At 37.7% G+C, this 16,640-nt stretch overlaps 1 protein-coding gene and 1 long non-coding RNA gene across 2 annotated transcripts in view; both read right to left on the minus strand.

The window, feature by feature from the left end:
* The window catches only part of SLC25A16 (solute carrier family 25 member 16), a 51,961-nt gene that overhangs the window by 13,448 nt on the left and 21,873 nt on the right, over nt 1-16,640 (minus strand). Inside the window, exon 5 of the mRNA XM_040485205.1 lies at nt 332-453. Within this exon, the coding sequence (XP_040341139.1) occupies nt 332-453 (122 nt within the window). The remainder of the gene's footprint in view (nt 1-331; nt 454-16,640) is intronic.
* On the minus strand, nt 9,506-15,163 carry LOC121036708 (uncharacterized). The gene is made up of 2 exons (XR_005793446.1): nt 14,854-15,163; nt 9,506-9,852 (listed from the first exon to the last, which is right to left on the minus strand). It is a non-coding gene; the product is annotated as an uncharacterized LOC121036708 (long non-coding RNA).

Raw genomic sequence — 16,640 nt, forward strand, 5'->3', positions numbered from 1 at the left:
GTGAGATTACATTGTGTTCATTATGATAAACATCAAAAAGCAAAAGCATACATTACAATGAAAAAATTATTCTGGTACCCAACCTGAAACACAAATGCGTCACAATCATTATTAACATCAATAACTATAAATAAAATAGCTTATATAACTTTCAAAATATTTTTCTAAATATATAAGGACACATTATAAGGGCACCTGGCTGGCTCAGTCAGTAGACCTTGTGACTCTTGGTCTTAGAGTCATGAGTTCAAGCCCCATGTTGGGCATAAAACTCACATTATTAAAAAAAAAAAAAGACACAATATAAACAAGAAAAGTAAATGTGAAATACCTTTGCATAAATTGTTTTGAATGCATGAATAATTCCTGTATAAGTGTGTTCCCCTTTCACCTGGAATGCTAGGCGTACTCTAACCATGTCAAGTGGGTAAGTACAGATAACTGCTGTCATACCTGAAAAAAAAAAGGAGAAACTTAAAAATGTAATAGAAAATATATATCTCTTTCCGATCATTAGTAGTGCTCTCAAAATATGCTTATGATGAAAACCCAATGCAATCGAAAGGGATATTACTTATAGAATTAAATCATAATATTATCAGTTGAAAAACAACCTTGCAAGCAAAGGGTCAGTTTGTAAACTCTTTCGAAATTCTTCCCACTGTGAAGTTATATTATTAACACCAAAACAGTGCAGTGTAGGTGTATGATGAGTATTTTTTAATTCTATTTCTTGTCTATTTCCAGGAAAGATACCAGAAAGGAAAAACTATCTCCTAGCACTAGGCAAGATATTTGACTTTTTATGTATTATCTCTAATCCTAAAATGAAGAGATGTTTACCTATCAAAGGAATTTTTTTAAGTTTATTTTTTATTTATTTTGAAAGAGAGAGATATACAAGTACTTTGGATTATAAGCATGTTTCCAGAAGGAATTATGCTTACAAACCAAGGTTTTACTCTGTGTGTGTGTGTGTGTGTGTGTGTGTGTGTGTGTGTGTATGTGTATTATCGTCTTCTTTATCCATTCATCTATTGATGGACACTCGGGCTGCTCCCCTAAGTTGGCTATTGTAAATAATGCTGTAATAAACGTAGGGGTGCATCGTCCTTTCAAATTAATGTCTTTGTATTGTTAGGGTAAATATGCAATAGTGGAATTACTGGATCATATAATAATTCTATTTTTAATTTTTTCAGGAACCTCCATGAGGCCTGCAACAGTGGCTGCACCAGTTTTCATTCCCATCAACAGTGCATAAGGGTTCCTTTTTCTCCACATCCCTGCCAATATTGTTTTTGTTTGTTTGTTTGTTTGTTTGTTTTTGAGAGAGAGCAATAGAGAGAGAACGTGTGCACGTGTCAGGGAGGGGCAGAGAGAAAGGGAGATAGAATCCCAAGCAGGCTCTGCACTGTCAGCGTACAGCCTGATGTGGGGCTTGAATTCAAGAACCCACGAACCATGAGATCATTACCTGCCGAAGTCAAGAGTTGAACTTTTTTTTTTAATGTTTGTTTATTTTTGAGAGAGGAAGAAAGACAAAGCATGAGTAGGGAAGGGGCAGAGAGAGAAGGAGACATAGAATCCGAAGCAGGAACCAGACTCTGCACTGAGAGCAGAGAGCCTGATGCAGGGCTCGAACTCACGAACCATGATCATGACCTGAGCCGAAGTCAGATGCTTAACCGACTGAGCCACCCAGGCGCCCCAAGAGTTGAACTCTTAACCAGTGACTGAGCCACCCAGGTGCCGCTCTTGAGTTTTTTATTTTAGCCATTCTGACAAATGTGAGGTGATATATCATTGTGGTTTTGATTAGCATTTCCCTGATGATGAATGATGTTGAGCATCTTTTCATGTGTCCATTGGCCATCTGTATGTCTTCTTCCAAGAAATGTCTGTTCATGTCTTCTGTCCATTTTTTAATTAGATTATTTGGTGTGTTTTTTGTGTTGAGTTGTATCGGTTCTTTATGTATTTTGGATACTAACCCTTTATTGGATATATCATTTGCAAATATCTTCTCCCATTCAGTAGGTTGTCTTAGTTTTGTTGATAGTTTCCTTTACTGTGCAGAAGCTTTTTATTTTATTGTTTATTGTTTTTAATTTTATTTTTAAGTGATCTCCACACCCAACATGGAGCTCAAACTCACAATCCCAAGATCAAGAGTCACAGGCTCTATGGACTGTGCCAGCTAGATGCCCCCAAAAGCTTTTTTTTTTTGATGTACTCTCAATAGTTTTTTTGATTTTGTAAGAATCTTCTATTTTTGTAAAATACCAAAGAAATGTATGTTCAGTGTAGAAAAATTTTTAAAAATAGATAATAAAAATTAAACATATACAGATTCATCCACCAGTAATAACCACCTACATATATAATATCCCAAACCCTTATACATGTGCATTTACACATGTAAACACACGCCCACATATATATTATGATAATAGTATAATTCTGGGATAGCTGGCTGGCTCATTCAGGAGAGCATTTGACTCTTGATCTTCAGGTCATGAGTTTAAGCCCCACTTTGGGTGTAGAGATTACTAAAAAATAAAAAAAGTAAATTTTTTTTTAAATTTTTTTTTCAACATTTTATTTATTTTTTGGGACAGAGAGAGACAGAGCATGAACGGGGGAGGGGCAGAGAGAGAGGGAGACACAGAATCGGAAACAGGCTCCAGGCTCTGAGCCATCAGCCCAGAGCCCGACGCGGGGCTCGAACTCACGGACCGCAAGATCGTGACCTGGCTGAAGTCGGACGCTTAACCGACTGTGCCACCCAGGCGCCCCAAAAAAAGTAAATTTAAAAAATAATTTTAATATATAATTCTATTTTGTAGCCAATTTTTCTACTGTATATTATATTATGAACATCTTCCCATGTGAGAAAAACATCACCTGGATGTATCAAAATTTATTAAAACAATCCTCTTAGACATTTAGGTTGTCTAACCTAATTTGATATATGCTCCATTATTTGTTATATAATATGGTAATAGTGAACAAGGTTTTGGTAAATGATTTTATAACTAAATATTTTTGTGCATCCTTATCCTTTCCATTATGGATAATTCCTAAATTAGAATTATTAGGTCAAAGAGTAAGGCTTTTTTTTTTTTTCCCAAATTCTACTAGTTAACATACGTAAAATTGGTTTCAGGTGTAAAAGAGTAAGGCTTTTAATAGAAAAATTGTCTTCCAGAAAGATTGTTTCAATTTATAATGTCAGTCATTGGAATAAAAGTCCTATTTTCCTGACTTCTCAGAGTATTAGATAATTATTAGACAATCAGAATATTCAATTATTGGATAATTTCCCCAACATTTCATGGACAAAAAGCATTCTGTGTTATTTTGCCTTCTTTCTCATTTGACTTTTTATCTCTTTTTTTTTTTTCCTTGAGGTTTTATAACTTTATTTGACACTCAGTTGTCAGTTCTCATCCACATTTTTGTTTGGATAGATTTTTTAAAAGTGGTGACAGATTTTTGAAAGTGGTTACCTGCTTGTTACATAGGTAACCAACACCTATAGCTTCTTTGATGAATCTTCATCCTCATTACAGCTTCTGAACAACCTCACTTGAATACAGTGTGAGGGACATTCCTTATTCTTTTGGCACAGACAGTTTTGTTGGGCCTAATGTCAATGTGTACATCTGGAGTTCCCATTTCCTTCAGGGAAAATTTCTGGATCTCTATGAGTACATGAGGCACATGCTTCCTGAAGACTACTCCATGGATGTACTTGTGGATGGTAAGGTGTGTTCTCTGGTCACTACCTTGTAGTCAGCAGAACAGCCTTATTTTCACCATCCCTCTTTGCAGAGCCGTTCTGGGCCCAGGTTGGGAAGGGAGAGTGCAAGGTATTGTCATGACTTCCTTTTCCTACATAGGCTTTTTTTTTTAAAGATTTTATTTTTAAGTAATCTCTACACCCAACTTGGGGCTCAAGCTTAACAATTCTGAGATCAAGGGTCATACATTCCACCAACTGAGCCAGCCAGGCACGCCCAGGCTTTTAATACTCTCTTTTAAATAAGATAAGTTCGGGGCACCTGGGTGGCGCAGTCGGTTAAGCGTCCGACTTCACCCAGGTCACGATCTCATGGTCCGTGAGTTCGAGCCCCGTGTTAGGCTCTGGGCTGATGGCTTGGAGCCTGGAGCCTGTTTCCAATTCTGTGTCTCCCTCTCTCTCTGCCCCTCCCCGTTCATGCTCTGTCTCTATCTGTCCCCCCCCAAAAAATAAATAAAAATAAATAAGTTCATCTTTTTATTAGTCTTAACAAATAAAAATAAAATTTTATGCCACAACTTTGACTCAGATTAGCCAACAATGTAAAAGTGATTTTATTTAATTTCCATTTTCTTGCCCTAATTTAACTTAAAATTTTTTTTAATATTTATTTGTTTTTGATAGAACATAAGGGGGGAGGAGAAGAGAGAGAGAGGGAGACACAGAAGCTGAAGCAGGCTCCAGGCTCTGAGCTGTTAGCACAGAGCGAGACACAGGGCTCGAACCCACAGACCACAAGATCATGAGCTGAACTGCAGTCGGTTGCCCAACTGACTGAGCCACCCAGGCGTCCCACCCTAATTTAACTTTTTAGTTTTAAATTATTTTTTAGTATCTGTTTAACATTATTTAATAGACCTGACATATCTTACCCCATTTACTTAGCAAATGCTACTGTAATTTTGTATCCATTTTTTATCAGCGCACACCTAAATCTATATTAACTTTCAAAGCTTCCACTGCTCTCTAAAAAAAAATCTACATCAGTTTGCCATCCTTATACAGGAGTTGGAAAAGAGTGTTCTTACGTTATTATCTAGGTAACTTTCATAGCAAATCTATCTAGATGATTAAAACATTACCTGAGCTAAAAACCTACACAGCTAATATACAGGTAATATTTCAATGCAAACACACGCAACCCTTAGTTCTCTCTTGAGAATGACAAAAATTAAATTCCTCTAGACAATGAAGGGAAAGTCAATTTGAATAATATGTGAAGTAATGGAATTTAATTTATAATTTGAGAGAGACAGAGTATGCGAGCAGGGAGAGGGGCAGAGAGAGAGAATCTTAAGTAAGCTTCATGCTCAGCTCAGAACCCAACAAGAGGCTTGATCCCACAACTCTGGGATCATGACCCGAGCCAAAATCAAGAGAAAGACACTCAACCAACGGAGCCACCCAGGTGCCTCTGGAATTTAATTTAAACACAAGCAGTATTTTGGATCAAGATTAGCCTAATGATGGTCTGAACAGGTTAGACTCATACAAGAAAGGTTGATCTATTTTTTTTTAATTTTTTTTAATGGTTATTTATTTTGAGAGTGAGAGAGCATGAGTGGGGAAGGGGCAAAGAGAGAGGGAGACACAGAATCTGAAGCAGGCTCCAAGCTCTGATCTGTCAGCACAGAGCCCAAGGTGGGGTCTGAACCCACAAACTGTGAGATCATGACCTGAGCCAAAGTTGGACGCTTAACTGACTAAGCCACCCCGGTGCCCCAGGCTGATCTATTTTTTTAAAGTTTATTTATTTATTATTTTTTAATATGAAATTTATTGTCAAATTGGTTTCCATACAACACCCAATGCTCCTCCCAACAGGTGTCCTCCTCAATGCCCATCACCCACTTTCCCCTCCTTTTCACCCACCCATCAACCCTCAGTTTATTCTCAGTTTTCAAGAATCCCTTATGGTTTGCCTCCTTCCCTCTCTGTAACTTTTATCCCCCTTCCCCTCCCCCATGGTCTTCTGTTAAGTTTCTCAGGATCCACATAAGAGTGAAAACATATGTCTTTCTCTGTATGACTTATTTCACTTAGCATAACACTCTCCAGTTCCATCCACGTTGCTACATAAAGCCATATTTCATTCTTTCTCATTGCCAAGTAATATTACATCGTGTATATAAACCACAATTTCTTTATCTATTCATCAGTTGATGGACATTTAGGCTCTTTCCATAATTTGGCTATTGTTGAAAGTGCTGCTATAACCATTGGAGTACAAGTGCCCCCATGCATCAGCACTCCTATATCCCTTGGGTAAATTCCTAGCAGTGCTATTGCTGGGTCATAGGGTGAATCTATTTTTAATTTTTTGAGGAACCTCCACACTGTTTTCCAGAGCGGCTGCACCAGTTTGCATTCCCACCAACAGTGCAAGAGGGTTCTCATTTCTCCACATCCTCTCCAGCATCTATAGTCTCCTGATTTGTTCATTTTAGCCACTCTGACTGGCATGAGGTGATATCTCAGTGTGGTTTTGATTTGTATTTCCCTGATGAGGAGTGACGTTGAGCATCGTTTCATGTGCCTGTTGGCCATCTGGATGTCTTCTTTTTTTTTTTTATTTTTTTTATTTAAAAAAAATTTTTTTTTCAACGTTTATTTATTTTTGGGACAGAGAGAGACAGAGCATGAACGGGGGAGGGTCAGAGAGAGAGGGAGACACAGAATCGGAAACAGGCTCCAGGCTCTGAGCCATCAGCCCAGAGCCTGACGCGGGGCTCGAACTCACAGACCGCGAGATCGTGACATGGCTGAAGTCGGACGCTTAACCGACTGCGCCACCCAGGCGCCCCTGGATGTCTTCTTTAGAGAAGCGTCTATTCATGTCTTCTGCCCATTTTTTCACTGGATTATTTGTTTTTCGGGTGTGGAGTTTGTTGAGCTCTTTATAGATTTTGGATACTAGCCCTTTGTCCGATAGGTCATTTGCAAATGTCTTTTCCCATTCCGTTGGTTGCCTTTTAGTTTTGTTGATTGTTTCCTTTGCTGTGCAGAAGCTTTTTATCTTCATGAGGTCCCAATAGTTCATTTTTTCTTTTAATTCCCTTGCCTTTGGAGATGTGTCAAGTAAGAAATTGCTGCGGCTGAGGTCAAAGAGGTTTTTTCCTGCTTTCTCCTCTAGGGTTTTGATGGTTTCCAGTCTCACATTCAGGTCCTTTATCCATTTTGAGTTTATTTTTGTGAATGGTGAAAGAAAGTGGTCTAGTTTCATTCATCTGCATGTTGCTGTCCAGTTCTCCCAGCACCATTTGTTAAAGAGACTGTCTTTTTTCCATTGGATGTTCTTTCCTGCTTTGTCAAAGATGAGTTGGCCATACGTTTGTGGGTCTAGTTCTGGGGTTTCTACTCTATTCTATTGGTCTGTGTGTCTGTTTTTGTGCCAATACCATGCTGTCTTGGTGATTACAGCTTTGTAGTAGAGGCTAAAGTCTGGGATTGTGATGCCTCCCACTTTGGTCTTCTTCAAAATTACTTTGGATATTCAGGGTCTTTTGTGGTTCCATACAAATTTTAGGATTGCTTGTTTTAGCTTCGAGAAGAATGCTGGTGCAATTTTGATTGGGATTGCATTGAATGTGTAGATTGCTTTGGGTAGTATTAACATTAACAATATTTATTCTTCCAATCCATGAGCATGGAATGTTTTTCCATTTCTTTGTATCTTCTTCAATTTCCTTCATAAGCATTCTATAGTTTTCAGCATACAGATCTTTTACATCTTTGGTTAGGTTTATTCCCAGGTATTTTATGATTCTTGGTGCAGTTGTGAATGGGATCAGTTTCTTTATTTGTCTGTCTGTTGCTTCATTATTAGTGTATAAGAATGCAACTGATTTCTGTACATTAATTTTGTATCCTGTGACTTTGCTGAATTCATGTATCAGTTCTAGCAGACTTTTGGTGGAATCTATCAGGTTTTCCATGTATAATATCATGTCATCTGCCAAAAGTGAAAGCTTGACTTCATCTTTGCCAATTTTGATGCTTTTGATTTCCTTTTGTTGTCTGACTGCTGATGCTAGCACTTCCAACACTATGTTAAACAACAGCGGTGAGAGTGGACATCCCTGTCGTGTTCCTGATCTCAGGGGGAAAGCTCTCAGTTTTTCCCCATTGAGGATGATATTAGCTGTGGGCTTTTCATAAATGGCTTTTATGATGTTTAAGTATGTTCCTTCTTTTTTTTAAATTTATTTTTAAACTTTATTTTTTATGTTTTAAAATTTACATCCAAATTAGTTAGTATATAGTGAAGCAATGATTTCAGTAGATTCCTTGATGCCCCTTACCCACTTATCCCATCCCCCTTCCCATAACCCCTCCAGCAACCCTGTTTGTTTTCCATACTAATGAGTCTCTTTTGTTTTGTCCCCCTCCCTGTTTTTATATATTTTTTTTGTTTTCCTTCCCTTATGTTCATCTGTTTTGTCTCTTAAAGTCCTCATATGAGTGAAGTCATAAGATTTTTGTCTTTCTCTGACTAATTTCACTTAGCATAATACCCTCCAGTTCCATCCATGTAGTTGCAAATGGCAAGATTTCATTCTTTTTGATTGCCGAGTAATACTCCATTGCATATAAATATCACAGCTTCTTTAGCCATTCATCCATTAATGGACATTTGGGCTCTTTCCATTAAGTATGTTCCTTCTATCCCAACTTTCTCGAGGGTTTTTATTAAGAAAGGATGCTTATTTATTTATTTATTTTGAGAGAGAGTTAGAGTGTGCACAAGCAGGGGAGAGGCAGAGCAAAAGGGAAAGTGGGAGAGAGAGGATCCCAAGCAGGCTCCACACTGACAGCTTGGACACAAGGCTCAAACCCATAAACCCTGAGATCGTGACCTGAGCAAAAATCTAGGGACACTTAACAGACCTAGTTACCCAGGTGCCCCAAGAAAGGCTGATTTATGATTACCATATCTGTAGTTTAGCTATAAGTGATATTTTAAACCTTCCTTTCTTTAGTTTGCCCATAGCAATAAAAACTAGCCACTATGTGCCAAGCACACCATACCAGGCTCTCTATAAATACCACCTCTAATCCTCACATGCCAAACACCACCAACAATCCTACCAGGTAGAAGATGGATATTATTATTACTGCTTTGCAAATGAAAAAATTGAGGTTCAAAGTAGTTAAGTAACTTGACAAAATTCATATAGTTTCTGTATCACAGAGTAGGATTTGAAACAAAGTTTTCTGACTCACATCATGACATATGTTGCTTCTTGTAATTTTGTTTTCTTGTTAAACATTTGCTTAGTAATTTCTATACTTAACTTTTTATTCAGAAATTCCACCAGTCCAGTGATTAGAACTGTCAATTCCCCACTGTAGCAGTTTGATTTGTGAGCTCTTTCTTTATCTGTGCTATTTGTTTCAAGCCATTCATTTTCAAACTATGTAACATATTTATATGTTACCTATCGCTATTCAAGTCAGCCACCTAGGCCTGGCAAGGCAGTGACTTTCCTAAATGGTGTCTTTTAAGCTGCATCTAAATTAATATAGTACAAAGGTGATGTTCCTGAGACAAGGTTTGGCAGTAACATTAAAGTCACAGCAAATACCTTATTATCCAGATATTTATAAAACTATATGTTTTTGCAAGTTGGCTTAATTTTTTTTACAGCTTGTGATAAAGATTTTGCAAGGGAAATTTTTAGAAAATAAAATTAGGAGAGATTCTCTATAAACTAGTTCCATCTTTATTGGTATATTTCATATTAAGAAGTTTTAACAAAGAAGAGAATCAAAGGGCTGACCATTTTAAGGCTTGATTGTGTTGACATAACACAACCTGGCTAAACATCAGATTTTGCTAAGATTTTCCCAATTCGTCAGTATCCATTTTATTTTTACCACTTCTATTAATTTTTACAACTTTTTTTTCCTCTTCCCTAATCGGTATCACTTTGGTCTTGCCTCTCCAATTTGCTCTCTGACTCCATTTATTTCTTCTTTCCTTCTCACAATGTTCCAAATCTTTTAGTTGTCTTCTTACTGGCTTTGGGTGACTTAACATAAAATAACTGTGAATTAACAAAGTGGCAAAATGATGATTTGGTAAAAAAATGAGTATATTCAGAAATCTGTAAAAGGTAAACAGGGCATCAGCCTAAAAGTTGCAAGACTATGAGTCACACAGGAACTGGCATAACCTAATTGTACATAATCATTGGCAAAAAATGATGCCAATGATTATTGGAAGGCTAAACTCATTATCTAGTTTCACAATTTTTTTTTAGCCAGTTTATTTTACCATACTTTTATATGGTATATTTCTTTTAAATTTGAACAATCAATCAAACCTTCCTAAAGAAAAACAAATCTGTTAACAAATGTTAAAAAGAAATAACAGATTTATAGGGCACCTAGGTGGCTGACTTTGGCTCAGATCATGATCTCCCAATCTGTGGGTTCAAGCCCTGCATTGGGCTCTGTGCTGACAGCTCAGAGCCTGGAGCCTGCTTTGAATTCTGTGTCTCCCTGTCTCTCTGCCCTTCCTCTGTTTGCACTCTCTCTTAAAGATAAACAAACATTAAGAAAAAAAATTTTTAAGGAAATAGCAGATTTAGAAACAAAAAAGAAGGCCCAAAATGGAGCCACTTGTGCTAAGTCCATGTCACCAAACCAGGTCTTAATACTTAACCTAACTGCAGTTTCAACCTTCTCCAGGAATGTGCCCACTATTTCTTTATCCCTTTCCCCTTCTGCCTGTAGAAGCCTTCCATTTTGTACACCTCCTCAGAGCTCCTTTCTACTTACTAGATGGGATGATACCCAATGCAAGAATTGTTGAATAAAGCCAACATGATCCTCAAATTTTTTCAGTTGAATTTTGTTACTTAACATAAGGATACAAAAATCACCAAGGTTTGTTGCTGGTTTTTAATATTCTTAAAAGCAACTTAATGATTTCAATATAATTTTAAACCCTGAAATATAAGCGGAGGATTCTTAATAATTTTGTACTCTGTAAATCTTGAAAACTCATTTATGACTTTATTTTTTTTTTCAACGTTTACTTATTTTTTTTGGGACAGAGAGAGACAGAGCATGAACGGGGGAGGGGCAGAGAGAGAGGGAGACACAGAATCGGAAACAGGCTCCAGGCTCTGAGCCATCAGCCCAGAGCCTGACGCGGGGCTCGAACTCACAGACCGCGAGATCGTGACCTGGCTGAAGTCAGAAGCTTAACCGACTGCGCCACCCAGGCGCCCCACTCATTTATGACTTTAAATGTTTACTTATTTTTGGAATAAAGAGGAGTAAGAAATATTCCTCTGATAATCATATTTTACCCTTCACTCTAAATATAAAAGTATAAAGCCCTCTCACAGGGCTAGATGTAGATTTCTACAAACCCTAACCGCAGAAAAGATTACTATGTCTTGCATTGTTGAAACTAAAAATACTATTGCACTGTAAAATAAGTTTGAGGACATCTAAGTTCTGATTTTCCTCATGATGACTACATCAGTGCTTTTTAAAAATACCAAATGTCCCTGCTTTGCCGGAGACTTAGGCATGTATATAGTCTACCTGTCAAGTAATCCAGCACTAGATTTTCTTGGCTTGAACTTTTCTCATTTCAGCTAATTTATTTTTATATTATTTATTTCTGACCAATTTTGACTGTTGTGATCAAAATTGATCAAATGGTCAAAAGAACTTATGAGTATGGACCCAAGAGTGAGCCTGCTTGCATTCAAATCAGGTTCTACCACTAACTGGCTGTGTGATCTTGAGCAACTTACTTAACCTGGGTGTCAGCTTCAGAATCTATAAAATGGACATGATAATAAGTCATTACCCAAATCAGGGTTTTATGAAGTTTAAGTGAGTTAATATATGTAAAGGCTTCAAATAATTCTCAACATATAGTAAATATTATATCTAAGTGTTAGCTATTATTACTCTCCCAGTATGTTCTTTTTCAAGCCATTCGTTTTTTGACCTTTTCTTTTGTGAACCAAATCATTTGTCTCCTCTTTTGACCCAAATTCCTCCATTCTCAATCTCTTCCTACACTTCAAGACTTCAAATAAAAAGAAAAAAAATCAAAAAAGAACAGTAAAAAAAATAAGAAAAAGAAAAAAGAACATCAGAAGATTACTGAAGAAGAATATGCAACTGAGTGGGAACTTAACTTGACTGCTAGCAATCAGACTGACATATATATCCAAATAGTGACTGGGATTTTCAATTCATAAACCTAGTGTCTCCCGTTCTAGCCTTTTTTCTATACTCACATATCTCTTCCTTACTATTCTAACTAGCCCTGCTTTACAGAGAGGTCAAAAAAGTCCTCCAAGGGCAAATAAGGGAAATCAGAAAATACCTACTTCAAACAGTAGTGTGATAGTTTTCCTATTCCCCCACTTTACAACCACAATCTAATACAGACAGCAGTGTATCTTCACCTACCAGGAAGCAATGAGACTCAATCAAGTTGAGACATGTTTGCAATCTTTGTTTATGTGCAAACTTCTCTTTTTCTCCCTTAATCAAGAAACTGAGGACTTAATGATGAATCCAAACTAAGACTGTTTCTTCCCTAAATGCTAATCTTATTATTATCTCTATAGTCTAGAATCCAGGAATTGTGGTAAACCAAGGACATACTTTAGTCAGCAATTAGATTTTGCTGATTTGCAAAGCTTCAAAGAGCTCAACACTACCTCATAATCACTGTATAAAAAACAAAAATCCTCTGATTGCAAATTCGATTTGTAACCACGATACCAAAGACAGATCCTTGGTCATTAAAACTTTGGAGATCATATTCTGAAAATATGGAAAATATGAATTTTTTATTCTGCTCTAGCAAGAAGCATAAAGAACTTCTTACCAGAGGAAGTAACACTGTACAAGGAGGAGGCAGTAGAAGGAAGATGAAGGAGGACTTCAACTGCCTCCATTTTGACCTCATCTATACTTTCTAATTGCTTAAGTTTGTCTTTCCAACTTATCTCTTAACTCAGGCAAAAGACCAGCAAGCATCCTTGATGGGAACTGAAACTACCCCCTCAAGCAATGATGACTGCTAGATGCCAACAGGACCCTGTGTGAATGACACCAAGACAATGGTTGACCTGACCTTTACTGTCCACCGACCTTTGTCCCACATTTTCCTTATATAAACCTAGAAGTATTTTCAGCACTTTAGAGACAGTCTTTGAGACATTAGTCTACTGTCTTCCAGGTGATGGCCTCACTGAAACAAATTTCGTTTTATTTCACTACCACTCAGTCTCTACCTTTGGATTTTGTCAGTAGTGAGTGGCCAAACCTGGTCTGCTTGGGACCCCTAGAGCCAGGTGCTCTTGTACCCCAGTTACAAAGAACAGAAAAGGTATTAGAAATTGGATAATACAGGGTTGAAGCAAAGGAGCATATCCAAGCCGTCATCAATTAAACTCCTTCCTCTCTAACTTCTCAATGAATATGTAAGTAGATTTTAGTTTTCAGAGATGGCTTCCCTCCTCGCTCATTACCTTCCTTCCCATCTGAGGCTACATGTAGGAGCAGCATCCAGACTTCATGTACACATCCAAAGAGATTAATGTTCAATGAAAAAAACGAATGCATTTGAAATAAACACTTTAGACAAAGGAAGGGCTCCATGCATCATAGATATAAAAGATAAGCTGGAAAGCTAAGGAAATTGGTCTAGAGTAGATATCCAAGAAAGTTCAATTCTACTATATCCTGTCTTTTGGAACCACATCACTACATCAAGCCTGATGATTAAAAAAATATCAACTGTAAAGAACTAATAACCTGTCTACAGTTATGTGCAACCTCTAATTCAAATATGACATTCGGGAGCCACACTTAAAATCATTATTACTCAAAAGAATAACTGTGTGTGACTGGATGCCTTTAGTATAGTAGTTTCATGTGGAAATCAGATGTTTCAATAACTGCATGACATTAAGTCAAAGAGCCAAAGGGCTAGAGAGCAGAGATCTGAACATCATGCCCATCCCACATTCAAATCAGGCCTCAAATCTATTAACTAAAGAAAGTAAGTTCTGAAATCAAGAGTTATACTACTAGCTCAGAAGAGTAATTTCTCCAAAAATATAGGAAGCTTATTGCATCTAGATTCTGGATCAGGGCTCAAGGGAGAATAGCATTCTCTTTTAAATATTAAATTCTCTGGGAAATGTGCCTCTACGCCTCTTTGACAGTCTCAAAAGAGCAGTTTGTTCTAACAATCAACCTGTTCTGATAATAATCTAATAATAGCACCGTAAAGCCATTCTCACTGCTGACATCCAGCCTAACCTGCTTGGTTGCTACACATGCTATACTGATGGTTAAATATTTTTAATATCACCTTTATTTGTTTGTTTATTCATTTATTTTTTGAGCAGCAGGCAAAAGTTTATTAGAGTATATCAGAAAGTAAGAATAGTATGAGAGTTCTCTTTACAGAGGGGGGCATTGGAAAGTGAATGCCCCCAATATCACCTTTATTTAAACTAAAAATTTCCCTGTGTTACAAATGAGACAGAAAGAGGAATAAGGAATTTAGGTGGCTGGCTCAAGAGCATGTAATAAGTCTCTTGGGCTGGCATGGAAGGTTTAATAATATTCCCTCATATTTAAGGAGGACCTCAGATCTTTCAGAATATTTTCATAGCAGTTCTTTGACTTTCAGAACAACTCAGAAAGAGAGGGAGTGGGGAAAACACAAACTCCACTTTAACAAATGAAGAGTGAATTACAGAAGGCTTAAATGATCTGCCCATGGTCAATGTAATATAATGGAGGCCAGCCAGGATCCAGGAAGTGTTCGGTACATTTGACCTCCCAGCCTTGAGCCAAAACACCAAAGTGGAGTAGACCAGAGCAAGCAAAGCTTGAGATAAGCAAGCAAAACTCAGCTTATCACTTCTAGTTTCTAACTCTTCTCTCTTTTTCCTGTTACTGTTCATTCCATAAGAACTGTCAGAACAAGACTGATTTCAAATAATTGAAACAGAAGGAAAGAAGAGGAAGACCTCTGTAAATATACAAACCTTGATTCTCAGTCACTAGTTTTTCCTTTTTCTGGCTGACTGAGGTTCCACATGTACTGGATTGTAGTTATAAGATGAGGGAAAAGTTTGAAATTCAGAAAAACTTTAAAATAAGCTCTGTTGAAATGACTGTGAAAAACACACCAGTTTTTATTTTGGCAGATATAGAAATTTCCAAACATACTTTCAAAGACCACCTAAGGTACAGGAGCAAAGATACCTAATATAAATAAAATTAACTAGAACACTCATTTCAATGATTTATAATCATAGAAGCAAAATGTAAATTATAATACTTAAACATGGTAATAAAAATAGAAATACTGAATAATGGAGGCACTAGTCTTATCTGTAATTGCTAGAATTTTTAAAAACTTTTTTCTTTAAAACTTAAAATTTATGGGGCACCTGGTTGGCTCAGTTGGTTAAGCGTCCGACTCTTAGGTTTCTTTTTTTTTTTTAATTTTTTTTCAACGTTTTTTATTTATTTTTGGGACAGAGAGAGACAGAGCATGAACGGGGGAGGGGCAGAGAGAGAGGGAGACACAGAATCGGAAACAGGCTCCGGGCTCCGAGCCATCAGCCCAGAGCCCGGCGCGGGGCTCGAACCCACGGACCGCGAGATCGTGACCTGACTGAAGTCGGACGCTTAACCGACTGTGCCACCCAGGCGCCCCCGACTCTTAGGTTTCTGCTCAGGTCATGATGTCGTGGTTTCATGACTTGGAGCCCAGAGTAGGGCCCTGCACTGACAGTGTGGAGTCTACTTGGGATTCTCTCTCCCTCTCGCTTTGCCACTCCCCTGCTCCAGCTGTCTCTGTCTCTCTTGAAGTAAATAAACTTAAAAAAAAATTTTTTTTAATTAAAGTTCCTATTGGTTATTATTATTTTCTAATATGTACTGAAAACTAGATGTTAACATGTCTTTCATTTCAGAAAAATGAAACTAGAAATAGCATTTGAATGAATAATGCTATTCAATAATACCAAGTGCTGTGAAAAGGAAATAAAGTCTCCATGATTTAACACATGTTCACAATCCAACTTAATCTTTCTTATAACCTTCAAAGAAAGGATTTTGATCAGTCATTTGTAAAGTTAAATTTATTTATTTATTTATTTTAATGCTTATTTATTTGTTTGTTTATTTATTTATTTATTTTAAATTTTTTAACGCTTATTTATCATTGAGAGACAGAGAGACACAGAGCGTGAGAAGGGAGGGACAGAGAGAGGGGGAAGGACAGAATCTGAAGCAGGCTCCAGGCTCTGAGCTGTCAGCACAGACCCTGACGCGGGGCTCAAACTCACAAACCACTAGACCATGACCTGAGCCGAAGTTGGGCACCCAACCGACTGAGCCAGCCAGGTGCTGCTTAATGTTTGTTTTTGTGAGAGAGACAGAGACAGACAGAGACAGAGACAGAGTGTGAGCAGGGAAGGGATAGAGAGAGAGGGACACACAGAATCTGAAGCAGGCTCCAGGCTCTGAGCTGTCAGCACAGAGCCTGACACGAGGCTCGAACTCACGGACCACGAGATCATGACCTGAGCCGAAGTCGGAGGCTTAACCAGGCGGCCTTGTAAGGTTAAATTTAAAAGATACAGGGCGCCTGGGTGGCTCAGTGGGTTAAGCATCTGACTTTGGCTGAGGTCATGATCCCACAGTTCCTGAGTTTGAGCCCCATGTCAGGCTCTGGACTGACAGCTCTCTCCCTGCCCCTCCTCCATTCACAATCTGCCTCTCTCTCAAATATAACTAAACATTAAAATGAAAAAATTAAATA

This window comes from Herpailurus yagouaroundi, unplaced genomic scaffold, assembly GCF_014898765.1.
Source record: "Herpailurus yagouaroundi ecotype Mexico unplaced genomic scaffold, PumYag 163, whole genome shotgun sequence".
NCBI lineage: Eukaryota > Metazoa > Chordata > Mammalia > Carnivora > Felidae > Herpailurus > Herpailurus yagouaroundi.